Raw genomic sequence first — 20,030 nt, forward strand, 5'->3', positions numbered from 1 at the left:
GCATACATTGTACACTACATGAGGGACAGAAGCAACACAAAGAGGTTGGCAGGAAACGTTTTCTGATAAAACTTTTGAGTTTATTCATCATTTCATGACATCCATTAACATATCATCACAGTCAATTACGTTCACACTCAGATGGCACGACTACATTGTACAGTTAAGATTTCCAAGATTTTTCGTGTTTAAAACAGCTGCAACCACCCACCATTGGTAGCAATCAATTACATTCCCCTCATATTCTATTCTGATTGGTCAGTCAAGATAATTATTACCAATACAGTGGAAGCTTGCTACACAGATGTCCAGGGGGTTATTTTCAATATACTGTACACCTAACAGATATTTTGGTATGTTTTGTAGTTTTATGCATTCACAACCAAAAAAAGCTTTTGTAGTCAAAACAGAAAAGTTTGTTGTACAGTGGACTTCTGTTAAACGAAGTCCTTGGGACCAGCAGTTTTCTTTCATTATATCTAAATTTCGTTATAATATAAGCGAACAAATAAACAATTAAAAAACATAGAGCAGATAATGTTGCGGCCTGAATTCTTTCTTTGCTGTAACCAGAATTTCATTATAACCGTGTGCGTTATAACAGGTGTGCACTGTATCAGGTAGTTTGTTATATCGGAGGTCTCTCTTTATACCCAAGTTTCCCGTGTGGATTCTCTACCTTCACTTCGATGTATGTATACTGTATACATTTCTGCATCATGTGATCTTGCTGGATGGAGGCATAAGCGATACACCAACTCATCAAATGAAGCAATGAGATGCCCACATTTCACTGAAAAGTAATTCATCATTGATTTTTCATGCGATCTTTCAAAGAAGGTGAAGGTCAGAATGCACACTTGATAAGATAGAACGAGAACAATGCATACATTTTTACAATAAGATACACACCACATGATAAGTAAAACTGGCCATAGTTTTCCAACTCTTGCAGGTACAATGTAATTGCTTTGGGTGTGTTCAAGCTCTCTAAAGCGAACCAAAGCGTACTGTACCCAACTGTGCCACATTTGAAGCATACGAGAGCTCTGTTGAGAAAGCCTATCTCATGAGTTATTTTTAGAGGGGGTCACATATGTTATAGTAAGAGGGTCATTCACCTGACGTACTTGAACTACTTACAGCTGTCCCGAACAAAGAAAATGAACTCTTGCATTATGACGTATATGCATGATACGCGCATTCTCACATGCGAACTTTTGGTACGCTTTTGGTGCGCTATTGGAGCACATCGGGAAGTGATCCACTTTTGGCTCGGTGCAGTACGGTACGGTTCACTTTAGGAGCGTTCAAGCGCTCCTCTGGCACAGGTACGGTACGGTACGGTACGGTTCTTTTTAGGAGAGCGCTCGAACGTACCCTTTGATTTTTTTTTTTGCCACACATTTCTGGGCTCTGACAGTAGAGACCCTCATCACATCAGCTGACTTACCCATAGGAGCAACTTCGTGATTACCGCTTGTAGGCGCTATTATCATAGCAACCCCCGAAGGCTGCTGCTCACAAATACACACACAATGGGATGAAAGCATGGGAGTGAATGGGTTCACCGGTTAAACTGATGGTAGCAATACACAGTGTGAAAGTGTCTTGGGATTTTAAAACACTTTCGACCTTGGGGCTTTACAAGTACTTTGTCCATAGAGTGGGGTTCAGGAAGGAAAAATTGGCAAAATAAGAATGTACAGTCAACCTCATCTACAGGTAAAGTCAACCTTTGACAAGCCAAAAAATCTGCCAAGACAAAAAATTGGGTAAGTCAAAGAAAATTTCTACCCAACATGGATATTAACTTGTTTCATTTTAAATTGAGTACAGGGTTAGTTAAAATTCACATTAACTGAAGGATTTTTAACTGTCTCCTTGATTTCTACCTAGATGAAGTTGACTGTATACTAAAATCAATGGATATGATATAATACATAACACTAATTGCTTTGAATAAGCATTCATATTTTTTGGCATTGAAAAAAAAAGAAACAAAAACCACCAGTTTACACAATTATGTAGCACATGTTACAACCTCCACTCCATTTTCATTTAAAGATCACCAGTTGCAACAACAGTATTCACAGCCTGAGGTCATGTGTTCCTTGAACTACATGTACTTTATCTGCAAATACACATGCACTATCAACTACATTGTCAGACATAAGATTCTAAATTCATAACACATTTGCAAAGAAAAATAGATCATATATTTCATAAATTCATATTTCATATTTGCATACTTCTAAATCACACATGAAATGCAGATTAACTCTAATGAAAAAAAGAAGTTACATGTCAATATTTGGTTATAACATGACTAGATACAAAGTAATGAATGATATGCCTGATTACAAAGAATGGATTAAAATATTGTTGTATCCTTCGGATATTGAGACAGGAATCATAGTCACTTAGACATTTCATTGCTTCAGATGCGGAAACGACATTTATTCAGGTGTTCACTTCAAGACAGTAAAACTCGGACTCTCCCCTCTCAGTCACTCGCCTCCAATATCCTCCTCTCTTGCCCGCAATATTCGCCGACTCCCCATTTCTCACTAATTTTGGGCTGGTCAGCAACATTCATGCATACTGACCATAAAGCAATAAGTCTATCAACATGCCCATTCCCAAGATCCAGCAATGGGCTGGCCAGACAGTGAATAATCCACTTGGCCTCCCCTGTCTGGTCCGCTCAATCCATCGCTAGACCCGGGGAAATGTGCATGTTGAATGATGATACATTTTTGCCTAACTCTGGGCATAACACTATTCCCCCCTTAAAAAAAGGTATTGTCCGCAATACAGAATAAAAAGAGGACCGCAATATTGGAAGAGAGATCGTGAGTTGGAAACTGTACATCAATCAAATACATATAAACCATAAAACAAAGTTAAAAAGAAAAAAAAATAATAGAGAACAATTACTCAACCGACAACTCGCTAATCACATTACAAGAAGTATGCACACCTGGATGTGAAGGCAGTTAAGAGCTAGTGTAAATGGAGTGAACAAAACATGAGTTATAGCATTCATTCAAAATGCTCGTTTGTACAGCTACATGAAGCTGGTAGACGGACCACTAGACCGAAAAGACAAAGAGAGTTGATGAGTGAGAAAAGGAGGGACAAGCGATTAGAGGGAGGGGGAGAGAGGGGGAAAAAAGAAAAAGAGGGGATCGAGGGAAGTGAGAGACAGCGAGAAATAGCTGAGAGGAAACTGGAATGGTCCTGGGCAAATCAGCAGCTAGACTATGAAACTACGCACTAAAATCCTCTAAGCGAAATGTAAGCCTAAGTATCTAAACATGTGTCCCAGAGGGATCAAAATTTAATCGAACATCAAAACATAACAAATTCCATGACACATGTTGTGGGTAGATTCACGTGACCATGTGAGTGTAGTTGCAAACAGTTAACATTACTTATAACTTCGTCGGAGCTCGCATGCATGGATACACTCGATACTTTCAGTCAAAATACTAGTATCCTTTTCAAACCCACACACCCAACAGAAAAATGTCATAAGAAATCATACAGAAAAGATATCATTATGGTCAACACAAAGCATGTTCAAAAACAAATTAACTCAGAATCATGAGTAAGCAGGTACTGACTCAAACGTTCTTAGAAATGAAAGCAAATCAACACAACTACTGAAATATCTATCAAGCATACAGTGTAACTGAACATAACTATACCGCATAACACGTCACAGTAAAAAAATAAAAAACAAAGCATAACATTATCATGAAGTAGTGACCAATGTAGACGCGCATTGATCAAAGGCTGACAACTTTAGAGAGATTATAGTAAGAAAGACAGGAGAGAAAAAAAAAAATGTACAGCCAAGGAAGAAAAACCATTGGTATATATATATATATTTTTTTTTTTTTTTTTGAGATGAAGTGCGAAATGCAACTGTCAGGACAAATCTCATAGTGCATTCTTTACAGCACCACCGCACCCTCAAAGAGAACTCATGAGTTTGCATTGAGTAACTTTTAAGATAGGCATGTCCCAAAAATCATCCTGGAATAAAACTATGTCAGAGTTATCCCAGACACTGTTCCCAGTAAAAGAATGAGTGGGATACAAGTGAGCTTGAAGAGATGAATAGAAGGGCCAGAGTTAGGAAGAATAGGATCAGACATATACACATGGAGCTGCAGTTCCATGGTGGGGGCGAAAATTTATGTCCCCTTCCCCCAGAGCCAGACTATAGACCCATAGTCCAACAGCATAACAAAATTGCAAGGCATTCATTTTCTTTTCGCCCTGAATGGTTGGAGACCTAGCCAATCAGAAAGTGGAGTTCAGTACTCCAAAATATTGGTCACGCCCACAATTCCCAGGTAAGCTCATAGTGGCAGGGGAAGAAATGACCCAAGCGAGTCAACAATCATGAATCTCAAAATCTTTAAGTAATGCCAAATGAAGGAAACAGTGCCTATTAAACAAAATGAACACAATCATGTCAAGCTTTAGAATATATACACATGTTGTACAAAATAATATCGATATCAATGCATTAAAAATGATAAGTGTAAGTAAAGTAACAGAAGAAGGAAAAGATCGCCACGTGAGACGCCAAGAAAGAGAACTGAGGAGAATGATCACAGAGGAGATATAGAGGTCTGAAAGATAAAGCAGCAGAACAGATGTAGGCATAGATGTGGAGAGAAAGGTAGATGAATAGATATAGAGACAGATAGATGGATAGATAGATTGCTCGATAGAAAGAGATAAAAAGAACATTTACAAATTAGTGCTTGCATTTGAATTCCTAGATATTTGCTCCTATGCACAATCAAAAGAGCTACAATCAAATATGTACTATTTTCGATAACTTGTTTACCGGTGACAGAATTAACCGTGAATCAAACCGAAAGAAAAAAAAATATTTGAGTTTCAATGCCATTCTCTCTCTTTTGTCAAGCCATCATCCAGCAAATTTTGATGTCCTAGGAATATAAATGCGGCCTGGAATTACATCCAGCTAGGCGTCTGTTTCTATAAGGCGCAGGGCAATTACATCCTTTTCCATAATATTTGCTGAAAGATGGGATACTTTTTTTTTTCATTATGCATGTTTAAAATTTTGCAACACTTCAATCAAATAACTCTTAATTCCCAACGTATTATACACTCGCAGTATCCAAGTTTCATGCCCTGCTCATGTTATGTCTTTGATATACTGTATAGCTTCACTCCCATATGTACGCCGTTATAATTTGAAGCATTGCTGCCTGAAAATTTCAGCTATGGCGACTTTATGCAGCCGCAGGGCAATTCCTCAATAACGCCATTCATATTAGGACAACAATGTGCATCATAATTTCATCATCACTACAATTTCACAATTCTTGACACTTTTCCGAATTTCTCGAATTGACAACCTGGCCAGGGTTTTCAATTTCATTTAGGCCTATCTTCCTCGTGTCAATATTTATTCCGTATCATCATGTTTCTCTCTTTTTTTTTTTTTCTAATACTTCTGCGCACATTTTCCTCTTAGTTTCTACAGTATATCAAAACATAACACTATGCCGGTGATATTAAACTTAGAGATTTGAATCAAATTTCAAAATGTGAAAAGTCCCCTACCAATGGAGATGACCACTGTCATCTTTATTATTGTTATTATTATTATTTTTTTTTTGGCACGCATACAAAAAACATCTAAAAAAATAATAAATGCTTGACTGTCGATTAAAGACAGCCCCCTCAATGAGATGAACATTGTGTCAAATACTTTCTCTATACTCCAAGAACTCATGTGAAAGCATGCGCATTAATACTGGTTCATAATAGTACGAACATTTGGCATGTCATTCATATATACAGCGATAACTCAAAAGGACACACATTCTTATTTTTTTTTCTTTTGGATGTACCTTCATCCACAACCTTATTTACAAGTCTCTGCACACCTAGTGCAATTATAGATCAGTTTGAACCGCACGCGACCGGGACGATGTGTGTCTGCCTGACAGAACTTTGTCTTGTAATTTTGAAACCCAATCAGGCAAATCTGTACTTAAACAAGGTTTAATCCTGTCATGATGGATAACCTTCGATCTTGATCTATTTTGCTGAATTTCAAACAATAGATCATTCAATTTTCGTACCACTACAAACGGTCCTTGCCACTTCTCAGGGTTTAATTTTGGGCTGATACCCTTCTTTCTTGTTGTATCAAGACAATACACCAAATCCCCTACTTGAAATGTATTGTGGGACATTCGAACATCATGGTCCCTCTTTTGTCTTTCTGCTGTCTTTCCAATGTGATCCCTGGCAAGCTGATATGCCTCATCAAGCTGTTTTTGCATTTCTACAGCATATTCACCACTGCTATGATAGGTAGGGTTAGCTCGCAGACCTAATTTAACTTCGAGTGGAGTTTTCACTTCCCTACCTAGCATAAGGTAGTTGGGCGAGAACCCAGTGGTATCGTGCACAGTGCTGCGATATGCAGCGGTCAACAAATTCAAATTGACATCCCAGTCACGTTGGTGCTTACTGACATATGCAGAAATCATGTTTACTAATGTTTGATTGAATCTTTCAATGAAGCCATTTGACTGGGGATGGTAACTTGAAGTTCTTGTTTTGTGGACCTCAAGAGTCTTACACACCTCTTGAAATAATGACGATTCAAATGATCTACCCTGGTCCGTATGGATTTCAAATGGCGCTCCATATCGGGATACAAATTCATGAACCAATTTGTTTGCAACTGTATTGGAACATTGGTCAGGGATTGCGTAAGCTTCCAGCCACTTTGTAAATGTATCCCCAATTACCAGTATGTATTTGTTGCCTTGGTCAGACTCAGGAAAGGGACCAAGAATATCCAAAGCTATCCTATCAAGTGGGGCACCTTGTTGGTAATTTTTGAGGGGGGCACGAGGGGATCTGTGTGGTCTCTTGCGAGCCCCGCAAACACTGCAAGCCCTTACATAATTCCTGACCGTGTCTTTCATTTGATACCAGTAGTAATTTTGGCGTATGCGGCTCAGAGATTTCTTAAAGCCCAGGTGACCAGACAGTACAGCATCATGGTTTGCCTCCAGGATGGTTTTTATCAGTACTTTTGGCACGACTAATGTCAGGTGGGAGCATGAAGAATTCTCTTCCCACTTCTTATACAAAACGCCATCAATTAGGACAAGCTGTTCCCATAGCAGCCAGTAATGCCGTACTGTCGGGCTTTTATCATGTACTCTTTCCCTATCTGGCCTAGTGCTCGACTCTGATAACCATGCAACAATGGTACATAGGTCCCTATCTTGTCTCTGCAGAGAAGAAATATTATTCGAGGTTGAGCCTAGTGTATTCAAAATATGCTGTTCTGTATTTTCACCAGATTTGCCAGATCTACCACTATGACTATCATTCACATTATCTTCTCTTCTCCGGGATTGCCGTCGTGTAGTAACCTGCCTGACTTGTGTAGTGTATCCAATACTCCTTAATGACTGGCCTATTGTTTTACAAACACCATTAAATACTCCAACAATGGTAGCAAATAGTATTTGAAAGGGAATAAGCACATACCAAATCACGAGTCCAATGTCTGGCATATATTGCTTGCGTGTATCAGTCCGGGCATTAGACTTTTCGTCACAGTCATTGCGTGATACCGATGATGTGGCCACGTTGTCATCGTGATGTGTACTGGGGCATTCCGACGACTCATCTGGGCTATTCGAACTCAGAATTCTCCTTGCTGGCAGTGGTGCTACATCTTCCAATTCGATGAACTTCGACCATGCGGCGTGTTGTTTCGTGCAGCGCAAGCATCCCTTACATGGCAGCGAGCTCAGGATGGCATCCCCGTCATAGTAGTCGCACTGCTCCGGGCTGCATGGCACGCGTGACAGTGCGTCGGCATTTGAATGGCGTCTTCCCGCCCTATGCTCCAACTTGAAATTGAATTGTGATAATATTTCCAGCCACCTTGCCATTTGTTGTGTTGGCTCACGAAACGACATAATCCATCGTAATGCGCTGTGGTCACTTCTTATCACAAATTCACGACCGAGCAGGTAGTGACGAAACTGGTTGACGAATGTTACAACGGCGAGCAATTCTCGCCGGGTGACGCAATAACGCCGCTGCGTTTTTGTGAGCGATTTGCTAGCAAATGAAATAGGTCGTTCTTCAAAGCATTTTGTTGTTTCATTCCACTGCATTTGGGACAGTGTTGCCCCAATACCGTAGTTGGACGCGTCAGTGTCGAGAATGAAAAGCCCAGTGTCGAGGGGATAGGCCATGATATTGTCGCTAATGAGGGCACATTTAAGCTCATTAAAGGCATGTTCGCACTCGTCGGTCCATTCAAATTTCACGCCCGATTCTAGGAGACGGTTAAGGGGACGTGCGATTCGGGAAAACCCCTTAATGAATCGTCTGTAATATGAACATAGCCCCATGAATGATCTTACATCCTTCACGTTGGTTGGGGTTGCCCATTCATTTACCGCTGCGAGCTTTTCTGGGTTGGCTTTCACACCGTCCGCTGTAATGACATGTCCAAGATAAAGCACCTCGTGCTGAAGTAAGTCACATTTACTGGGTTTCAGTTTGAGTCCGGCCTTACTCAAACGAAAGAAAACTTCGTCCAGTCTCGAGATGTGCTCCTCGAATGTTCGGCTAAAAATTATGACATCGTCCAAGTAAATTAGTACAGTTTTCCATTGGAGCCCTTTGAATACTAATTCCATGCAGCGTTCAAATGTACTTGGGGCGTTTGACAGGCCAAATGGCATCACGTTATATTCATAAAGCCCACTTCGTGTGCGGAATGCCGTCTTCTCGCGATCACTCTCTTTGACCTCCACCTGCCAATAGCCCGACTGCAAGTCCAAGGTCGAAAAATAACTGCAATCACCCAAACAGTCTAAGCAGTCGTCGATTCGGGGGAGGGGAAAACTATCGAAATGGGTAACAGCATTCAATTTGCGATAATCGACACATGGGCGTATCGTTCCATCCTTCTTTTTCACATATACAAGGGGGGAAGCCCATGGAGATGAAGATGGTCGGATAATCCCAGCTCTTAACTGTTCCTCCAGAATCTTCTCCTCCTCTCCCTCGAATGAGCGGGGTGGACGTCGGGCGGGTTGTCGGATCGGTTTTGCCTGTTCCGTTCTTATTTCATGCTGCAGCACAGATGTACGGCCTAACTCGGACGATGAGTATGCAAAATTAGCTTGATGTTTAACGAGTAGGTTGCATAGTTGTTTGCTTTGATCCTCGTTAAGTCCTTTGCTGCTCCTTTCATATAGTTCATGTAACATAGGGTGCATTTCCTCTGCAGTGACATTTTGCTCATCAGTGGAAGGAGTACTTGAATTTCCATGAACATGTGTATTACATACCCTTCTACATGTTGAGGCACGACATGCTCCAGGGTTACAGTTATTCTCCTTTTCGTCAACCAGTGTGATTTCCATTATCTCCTGCGCGGTTCCAACAACTGTGTTTGCACGTAATGTTATTTCCTCAGATGATGTGTTCAATATTCGTACAGGTAGGCCAGCAGGGGCTTGAGCGCTTTGTACTGCTACAGCACCGACCAAAAGCGATTCATTTCTCATTCCGTTTGGGAGGGGCTCCACTATAAAGTCATCTCCGATGTAATGACAACCCTCAATTTGACCCTTTGCAATTATTTCGGAGCGAGCTGGGACAGTTGTGTCATGCATCAATTTCACCCGAGAAATGGGTGGAATTTCTCCCACAAATTCGCACTCAACAAAGCGTCCATCGATCGTCAGGCCCCTCCTTGCTTCCAAAACGCAATTGAAATGGTACAAAAAGTCATATCCGATCAATACATCATCTGTGATTGGTGCCACAAATGCGTTCCACGTATAGATTGATCCGTTTATTTCAAATTCGAATGAAATCAGGCCGTCAGTATTAAGTTCCCCATTATCGGCAGTTTTGAGGACAATGTTATCGCACTGATTTCGTGTTAAATTATTTCTGTGAGGTATTTTATTTAGCATTTTGGATGACACTAGGGTAACCGCAGCCCCTGAGTCTACCAGCAACTTAGCCTCAACTCCTTCCACTTTTCCAGGAATGAACACTGATATTCCATTGTCACCATTGTTGTGACGCACATGAATATGGACCGGCGTCTGGCCGGATGACCCGGTCCCAGTTAGTTTTCCTGCTGGGAAGCTGTTTGCTGATGAGAATTGGGCTGCTCATTTGGACATTCGCGCCAGAAATGTCCCGCCTCACCGCAGTTGTAGCATCTACGTGGGCCATCGCCTCGTCCGTAGCCACGACCACGACCACGACCACGGGCACGGCCACGCCCACGACCTCGTCCGTATCCTCCATACCCCCACCAGGCTGGCTGAGGAGCGAGTTGCAAACTATGTTGTAATCGATTTGCCATTACGTCGAGCTGCTGGCTTAATGACGATGTCATCTTATCTTCAAATTCCTTGAGCCGTGATTCTGTCACGACATCATCTACGGTCGTTGACGACACCTGTCTCACCCGAGGAGAGCCGTTTTCCTCCTTCAAACTGAGGTATGTTTCCACCAAGTCCCGGGCTTCCTCCAGCGTTGCCGGTTCTTTCATACCAACGGTCATTGCTAACTGTTGGTCGCCGAGACCCCTGACAAAATGGCGGATGGCGATGACCTCCCTCGTCGTCGCATCGGCCGTTGGGTACCCCTTAGTTGTTAAAGTTCTTATGTCCGCCACATAGTCCGCGATGTCCTCTGTTCGTGCAAGTTTCCTGGACTCGAGCTGGGCGAGGTAAGTGTTTGCTTTTCTGCGATCCCCAAACCGCCGTTCGAGGTTTCCGAGTAGCTGACCGAATGACAAATCGGCGAAGTCCGGTAGCTGGAAAATATAGGCAGCTGCCTCCCCTTGCAGAGCGGCCAGCAACCGCAATCTCCTCTCCTCCTCGCTCCATCCACTGCATGTAGCCAATCCTTCAAATTGATTTTTAAATGCACAGAAGGGTGCTGTCCCATCGTATGGTGCTTGATGAGGGAGGGGGACATTCCCAGTAATTGGAGGGACCCTCTTCTGACTCTCTTTCAATTGCCTGATTTCCTCCTTCAGAGCTTCAACCTCGCCCTCGCTGACATAGGATGCGTCCATGTGGGCACCTGCCTGATGTTTCCCTTTACGAGAATTTGGCATTTTGAAATCAAAATTGCAGAAAAGCGAACCAAAATCAAAATCTGGAGTGGTTCGTCACCGCTGCCACCAGTGTTGTATCCTTCGGATATTGAGACAGGAATCATAGTCACTTAGACATTTCATTGCTTCAGATGCGGAAACGACATTTATTCAGGTGTTCACTTCAAGACAGTAAAACTCGGACTCTCCCCTCTCAGTCACTCGCCTCCAATATCCTCCTCTCTTGCCCGCAATATTCGCCGACTCCCCATTTCTCACTAATTTTGGGCTGGTCAGCAACATTCATGCATACTGACCATAAAGCAATAAGTCTATCAACATGCCCATTCCCAAGATCCAGCAATGGGCTGGCCAGACAGTGAATAATCCACTTGGCCTCCCCTGTCTGGTCCGCTCAATCCATCGCTAGACCCGGGGAAATGTGCATGTTGAATGATGATACATTTTTGCCTAACTCTGGGCATAACAATATATTCATGGACTGAGCACGCACCTGCATAATACATACATGTACACACACAAAAATACCTCTTCATTCATCTTTGCTACGTCATTTTCCATCCAAACATTGTTCTGGGCTATTACACATTTTTCCACTGCCTAAACAGACTTTGTGAATGCTGTACAAAGTCTACAATACAAGGATTGAAGAATCCACAGGGTGAAGGTTACCAGTTTGAAAATACTTGAAATTTGCATGCCTCGATCTACACTGTACCTTCCCTAATAGTGATGATAAAACATACATTACATTCGATTTCACCCACATATTTTTCAAGTACATTAATCATCAAATGGTAGGGCCTACAAAATGAAAGATTACAATTGATTGTAAAAATCTAGCCCAATTTTCTCTTCTCTCTCTCCCTCTCTCTTTAGGCCCTACATGGAATTCTTCACACCTATTCATCTCACATGTCTGCTGCGGTTCCTATGTTCATTTCTCTGAAAGCATGCTCACAATCTGATGTCTTAGCCTAAATTGCTACATGGTCCCTTCAGGCAGTGATTAATGATGCTGATGCATGTAAAAATAATCCCACTTGTGAATAGAGAGACAATTTACAGAGAATTTTGCACATGTGTCTAGATAATTTCAACCCAAGACAGAAATCAACCTCATCACATATTCTGTACAGTCATCCCTTGCAAGTGCAGAGTATGATTAAGTATTGTATTCCTAACCCATTCCCCAGGAAAAGAAAGAACAAGTAAATACCACTTAAAAGGATCAGGTACAGTAGATACACCATGGATTGTGAGAACCCGAGCCAATCTAATGTTCTTTAGCCTGGACAGAGACCATTCTGGATGGCATTTGAACCATAGACCTAGTAGTCGAGAGTCATGCACTTGGAAACCACAGGACCACCAATACCTCTTACAAGCATTGGTCACTGTACAGTGACAGGTCAACTGCCAATCAACTCGCAAGAAATCAGTTTCTACTGTAATAGTGGAAATTTTAGCAGTGTTGAAATTTTCGCACAACCAGAAACTAGCGCGAAAATAAAAGCAAATGAATATTTTTGCATGCCATATGTTCCAGTGGTTGATGACTTGATTCCTCGGAATTAAAAACACGCGAAACTCTTCTCACCCGGGCAAGCGCGAAAAATTAGTCGCGCAAAAATATCCACTTTTACAGTACTTGGTCTGCATTAAGCTAAATATGAGCATGACATGACGGATATGATCAAGTACGTAATATCTATCTAACACAGACAGAAACTAACATAATTGCATGGTTCAATTCACACAGAGAATCCACCGGCATTTATTCTTTCTTTTAGGACATAGTTTGCATAACGATGCTCTTTTTTCCTTCTTCTTCTGTTTTTTGCAAGACTGAATTATTCCTTCAGTATGCACTACTACAGAAGCAGTGTCGATCAATATCATGAACAACATAAAAAAAAACACACATACACATTTACATGTAGCCTTATTAAGTACAATTGTAAATCAAATCTTATCATATGAGACTAAAGCCAGTAGTTTCTCTCTTTTGCTTCATCAAGAGATGAAATGGAAAGATTCTTGGAAGAAATTTGATTACACACATTGATCATCAAAATAACTATTAGGCCTACTTACATGCATGACTCCACCACACATACTTTGAGAGCCAAAATTAAACCTAAATTTGGCATGACATCGAAGAAAGGGGTTTACTCAAAGGAAAAAGTTGTCTTGAATTCCAGGTGGGGCCATTCATAACTATAATAGTAAAATACATGTACTTTTTAACATGACTTTCAAGCTATGGAAAGCTTTGCTGGGACCTTTCCCAACATGGAAACGAAAATGTATACGATACACTGGGAGCCAAAGGTATCCTGCATTGTTTGTTTTACAACTGCCAAGTTGTCGAGTGTGATTTTTTTTTTTTTTGGGGGGGGGGGGATGGACTGGAAGTTTGTGTGCAGTTCTTACTGTGTGAAATCTGATACATATTGTTGGGTTGTGTAACCTGCATCTAGAGGGAAACATATAGCCACCCATTGGTTAAAACCCGAGGTCTTCTTTCCAATCAAGCCGAGGGGAATATATTCAATTTTGATCTGCAGAGATGCTCAAGCTCTACAACCCACCATACTTTGAGGTATAAGTGTGCTTGGTTTGGGTGCTGGTCTTTTTTTATGTTGACGTCCATTTCAGCCATAGCTGGTAAAGGGGACTTCAGTATGTCTAACAATAGTATATTCATGCACTGGCATAGCAATGCACTCGACTCATTGCATAAACTACTTGAATGATCTAGTTTCTTTTTATTTTGAAAGCCCCCTGTTACGGCCAACATAGATTACAGTGTTTTAAACCAAATACTAGGTTGAAACACATCCTTACTATTATAAGACAGATTGCTAAACAATTATATTATTTCTTTATTTGAGACATCATGAATTCAAGACAACATCTTCCATGGAGTAAATCCTCCTTTGATGTACAGGTAGCAGAAAAACCTTTGAAATTTCAGTAAATCATCAATCCATGCAACAGATTGCACTAAAGAACACAAATGGAATGCTAAGAGTATGGTAACCATAGGGCCTACACATGTACAGCCCTGTCGCTGTCCAAGATCAGAACAAAAAGTGCACCTGCTATACAAAAAGTTGTGCAATGTTCATCCCCTACATATTTAGTACAAAGTACAACCTGTATATCATGTCCTCTTCCCAGAGTCCGATCGTGAAAACGCAAAGTGTGACATCTGTTCTTTTCTACCAGTCCTCGCAGAGAATCAACTCTTGCAAGTTGTTACCTGATGATGCAACTTACATATGTTATTACCAGAAAATGCGAGAGAGTAGTCTAAATTCATGCACAGTGAAAAGTGTCCCCTTGTCAAGAAGTGGATTAGTCCAGGATTGGCAGTTTGTGTAGATGTGCTATGCTGTTGTGTATGTATGATTATGAGAGCTGGAACTTTCATTCTGTTGTTTTCCTTGCTTTAAGATTTGCTTCACATAATAACTGGTAAAGAAATTTGATGCCTATAAGCAAGTTACTGTGCACCCTCTGAATGTCTCAGCAATGTGGATAGAGAGCCTGGCCGAAGGGTACTAATAAAAGCTGCTGCATGCAGTCTTGAACCACAGACCCTCAAGAAGGAGTGACCAAGGCTTGATCCACTGAGCCAAATCTATAAAAAAAAAGTTTATATATTATTTCTGACAAAGCATGGAATGTTTCAAACAGGGTTGCTGAATCACGCCATCGAAAAGCAAAAACGAATTTGTGATTATCACTTCAATAGTGAGTTATTCATGTAGAAAATAATACAGTATGCAGACTGCAACCAAAAACACACACCAAAAAAGGTGCCCCAGGTTGGAACAATCTTCCGAGGTCCTACCTCATTTGTAAAAATCTCTCACATTCACATATACTGTCCTGAGGAATGCAAAAAAAATAGAACAATTAACTAAAATGATAGCACAACAGGCTTCATGCAGCAGAAATTGATAATGCCAGCTGTTATACACGTAATTCACACCAACACATTTCTTCCTAAGGTAGTATAATTGTCACGCTTTGACGTCAAAATCAGATTACAGTGTACTCTCTGAAATCATAAGGCAAAGTGGAAGACACATGGAGAAAAGCTAACTAAAAAAAGAAATGAGGATTTCCACAGAGAATATTGTGCGACCTTCTGACCTGACCCTAGGGACTCTGAATGAAACACCCGACGCCATCTTTGAAATGTTCTTCTTTTTTTTCTCTGTTTCTATGTTGTTTTTTAACACAAGTGCTATTGATTGGGCACCACAGCATTAAATGCAATGTAGATTTCACATATTGATTCATTTGGTTGGAGGAAAGGCCAATAAAAGAAATTCACGACGACCAATCAGCCCCCTCTCAAAATGAAAAGAAGATAAAGTCATCAATTTTTTTTTTTTTTTGGCCTTTCTTTCTTTTTTCGTCCAGTATATTCCAGTTTTCTAGACATGTCAGGAGCTGTCTAACGATAACAGTTTTTCCCTATTCTGTATACACCATATATCAATAGCGAGTCTAATTTTTTGCAAAACTGGACTTACAGACAATTTTGCAAGTGGTTAAATTCGTGATTGTGGAGTACAGTGCTGAAAAAAAAAACAGTCTTCAAAGTTCATATCGGTCAAACATGGTGGTGACTGGACATTCAGTAACAATTCAATACTGGGTCATGATATGCTTCAGAAAAATATGGGATTTCTGTATTTCAAAATATTCCTTTACTTTCAGGTCCAGACATGAGGGAAGTGAATATATAGTGCACAATTTGATATGTAAAGGAACCCCACATCTCTCCCCTTTTCAATCAAATCATCATTTCCTGCCATTACAGTAGCTTAACCCTTTATGTGCTTTGAGTACCATTTGGCAAAGAAAACCTCCGTAGCATTGTACACACTGTCCAAAGTCCATGGCACTGAAGGGGTTTAACAGCTGCATCACTACCATGCTAAGTTGAATCGGAGTCACATTGTCCAAGGAGCATTCATATTACACACACATTTTCTCCATTAGGATGTTTTATATATTACACACATGTTTCATAGTTAGCAACATCCTATGCCAGGAACATCATATAATAAAATTCAACATGCAAAGATTAGCACAATGACTTTCTATAACTTGTTCTGAATCTGTTTTTCCCTTCAGACACACACACTATAATTCTTCAATGAAGTAGTTTACCACACAGTTACATGTATCACAAATTGACAGTGAAAATTGATAGGTGTGAAAAGTCTGGGTGACTCCTGTTACAAAGTCCTCGGGACTGGCAGTTGCCTTTCGTTGTATTGAAATTTTGTTATAGCCGAGTACTAAAGTATAGCGTCGCTGGGGCGACAAGACCTCGTATCTACAAAATGTCAAATGTTCAGGGGAGCCAAAAAACATGGCGGCCAAAGCACTATAGCAAATGGGATAACCTTTCCTTTGACATGCTGTGGTGGCTTCATTTTTGGGTTAAGACACTTAGGATTTGGACAGAACATCACTTAACTGATTATTTGACCATTAATCAAAAAAGTAATTTTCACCAAAATTGCAGATACAAGATATTGTCACCCCAGCGACGATATGAAGATATATGGATGATAATTAAGGGACCTAAATTTTACTTTGTTGTAACAAAAATTTCATTATAACCATGCTGGTTTGAAAGGGAGTGCATTGTTAGTTGTTAAACCAATCCAAACAAGAGACAGAGCAAAGAATCTATGTACCAGTTAAAGGTGTAATGGGCATAATTTTTAAACAAATAATATGAAAATATTGATATGAGCCTTGGGTTCATACACAAATTTTAAATCAAATAAAAATTGCATTACTAACTTTAATACAGCATTAAGAAATTAATATAGATCATTCACTTTCGGGAGGGCTGAACTCATGATTCTTACGATGATTGCTAATGACGTTCTGCAACTGAGGAGGAAATTATTGTTTCTACATGAGCTATAAATGCATTTCAGAATCAAGACAAAGATAAATTCATTCAAAAAGAATCACTAATGTCATCACTTCAAATTGAGAGAAGCATTTCATACACATAAGTATCCCGACTCAGAAGATACAGAAATGAGTCGAGAGATATAGTTTGTTTAAATGTACAGTAAAGCTATCTAGGTACAGTGTATTTGTCGAGACTAAAATTGGAATATAAAAAGAGGCATAGGAGTATACATTATACACGACACTAAAAGAATGATTGACCTGGGGAAGGGGTTACGACAAACTCGTTACACTGATGTCACTCAACTGTCGCTGGAACAGCTTTCGTTGCCGGTACCCGTCGATTAGGCTTCTCACGTACGTGGGCTTCTCGAAGAATTTGACCAGCGGCTCTTCGTTAAGCATCGAGGCCAGGAACTGCTCGAAAGTGATCGCCCACTCAGTGTCCACTAGCTTGGGCAGGTCTCCGGGGAGGGATGCCGGTCTGGGCGGCCCGTCGGTCTCCGTCGCCTCGTCGTTCTCATGTCCAGCACTAGCCTCCATTTCAGGATTTTTGTCCGACTCATTTCCAGCGAGCATCTCCACTGGAGCAGCAGATTCCACCGTGTCTGTGCTAGACTCTTTCCCAGGCTCTGCTATGGATACACTCTTGACAGCTTCCACAGCTGCAGACACTTCAATGTCTTTGTCCGCCCCGCTTTCGACTTCACTCTTGTCAACACCAAGGCTAGCATATGCCACTTCAGGACTAGCCTCACTCCCAGGTGTTTTGTTCCCATCACCCTGAGGCAATTCACTCTTAGACTCATCCCCAGTCACTTCCTCCGATCCTGGCAAGGGAGAAACGTCCTCCGCCTTCTCCACACCATGGACGTCGACGACTTCCCCAACTGAAGGGCTCGACGAGGAGATCTCGCTCCAGCTCTTTGCCGGTGACGTCTGCTTCATGCGGTAGAATTTCTTGCCGACCTCGCCGAGTTCAAAGAGCAGGGTCCCCACTGTGGCTAGGGACCGGTAGAGCTCCTGCTCCTCTGGGTGATCCACAAACATGTCATACATGGACTTGAGCAACTGGATGAACTGCTCCTAAAATTAAAAAGACATCAACAATTTCGAATCAGTGACAGGGTCATCATTGTTTTGCTGGGATAAGCTTTTTGTTTTCTTTTGTGTTGTCTTGCTTTGATTTCTGTCTTATATTTCTTCCACGTGTGGATTCAGCTTTGTTAACACTACTGATACATCATAGCGGAAACTGAGCCAAGGAAAGCTTGTTGTAACAAAGGCCTAAAAATCATAGCAATCACCTTCAAGTGATATCAGGCTCCTCCCTATGTCAGGGTAAAAAAAAAAATTAAATATACAGATTTTGGGGGCTGCAAAATCATCTGTATGGTATAAGTTTTGTCAAATCTGGCATATTCACAAACAAAGTTCCAATGCAAGCGCATTTACATAAAGATAAAATGTCAATTCCTATTAAATACATTGGGAAGGTCATCTGATACGGACCTGGTTCATCCTGGGGAGATGTTTGAAACTCTTCCGCCTCTCCTCCTCCTCCTTCTCCTGCTGCCATTTCTTGAGGTAGTACTGGTAGCCTTGTGCCGGTTCAGGACCTGCAGGGGTCAAAGGTCATTTGTTGTAAGTTGTTGTTGTTGCTAATGTCGAGCCCTGTCATCCTCACTATCATTATTATCGTCATCGTCGTCATCGTCATCATCATTGTCATCATCATCATTGTCATCATCATTATCATCTGCATCATCATCGTCACCATCGTCATCATCGTCATCATCATGGTCATCATCATCATCATTATCACCATCATCATCATCGTCGTCATTAAACACTACCATTACCCCAGGCATTGTTGCCTTTCTAATCATCATCAATTTTCTAACATTAATCTTCATCATTATGCAGGGTTCGGTTGTTTGGGTGTTTGGGTTTTTTTTTTTCCACCAGAGTACACCATTACCATCATGTATTTGCCTTGGTCAAATCATTGGCAGTTTTTTACATTCTTATCATCATGCAGAAGTTTGTTTGTCAACATCTGTAGCCTTGGGCAAATCAATAGCCATTTTTTTCTTCCCAAGTACACGACTACTATTATTAAACATCTATGCCTTTAATAGTCAAATCATCCATCGCTCATTTTCAACCCGTTGAAAACTAGTCCCGAGAGTACTTGGGCAGGACTGGCGTCTGTGGAAAATAGGTGTCATAGCAGAATCAGCCCATCCTCAACGGGTTAACAAACACAGCTGTAACATGCAGGGGCCAGAACTGACCTCTCATCTCGTTCTTCTCCACCGCCGTGCTTGCCTCCTCACCCAGCTTGACCGCGCCCTCGCTCTGGAAGTTAAAGATACCTTCCTGGTCCGGCGGGGGCAGGGTGGGGTCGGGGTTGGTCAGGAACGGGTTGGATCTCTTTGAGGGCGAGAGGGCAGATGGAGACCTGGGGCTGGAACCGAGACTAGCATGCCTGGGGGACTCCTGACCAAACAACAACAACAGAATGTGTTAATTGTTATTTTAGTATTTTGTTTGCTTCACTATTATTCTTACTAATACAACTACTGCTATATTAACACTTCTCCTTCTTCGTCATCTACAACAGCTTTTACTATTGTTGCTATTACTACTTCTTCTCCAACTTATACTATTACTACTGCTTCTAATGATATAACTATCACAATAAACATGGTTATTTTCACACAAGTATTAGTTTTCACCCAGGGCCAGGTATAATGATTTTTGCATTTTTAATTCCACACTATCACAACAGTGGACAGTGTAACATATCACAACCCAAAATATTTGCGTTCTTTTATTTTTGTGCTAGTTTCTGGTAGCTCGAAATGCA

The 20,030-nt window shown here is 41.1% G+C and overlaps 1 protein-coding gene across 1 annotated transcript in view; it reads right to left on the reverse strand.

The window, feature by feature from the left end:
• Nucleotides 1-17,071: 17,071 nt before the first annotated feature.
• The window catches only part of LOC139709814 (TBC1 domain family member 9-like), a 37,351-nt gene continuing 34,392 nt past the window's right edge, over nt 17,072-20,030 (reverse strand). Inside the window, exons 25-27 of the mRNA XM_071621776.1 lie at nt 19,456-19,660; nt 18,671-18,777; nt 17,072-18,244 (exon numbers count right to left, since the gene is read on the reverse strand). Of these exons, the coding sequence (XP_071477877.1) occupies nt 17,432-18,244; nt 18,671-18,777; nt 19,456-19,660 (1,125 nt within the window). The 3' untranslated portion in view covers nt 17,072-17,431. The remainder of the gene's footprint in view (nt 18,245-18,670; nt 18,778-19,455; nt 19,661-20,030) is intronic.

The sequence above is a fragment of the Diadema antillarum genome, unplaced genomic scaffold, assembly GCF_040938485.1.
Source record: "Diadema antillarum isolate AM-2024a unplaced genomic scaffold, OU_Dant_1.0 seq00001472_RagTag, whole genome shotgun sequence".
Taxonomy (NCBI): Eukaryota; Metazoa; Echinodermata; class Echinoidea; order Diadematoida; family Diadematidae; genus Diadema; species Diadema antillarum.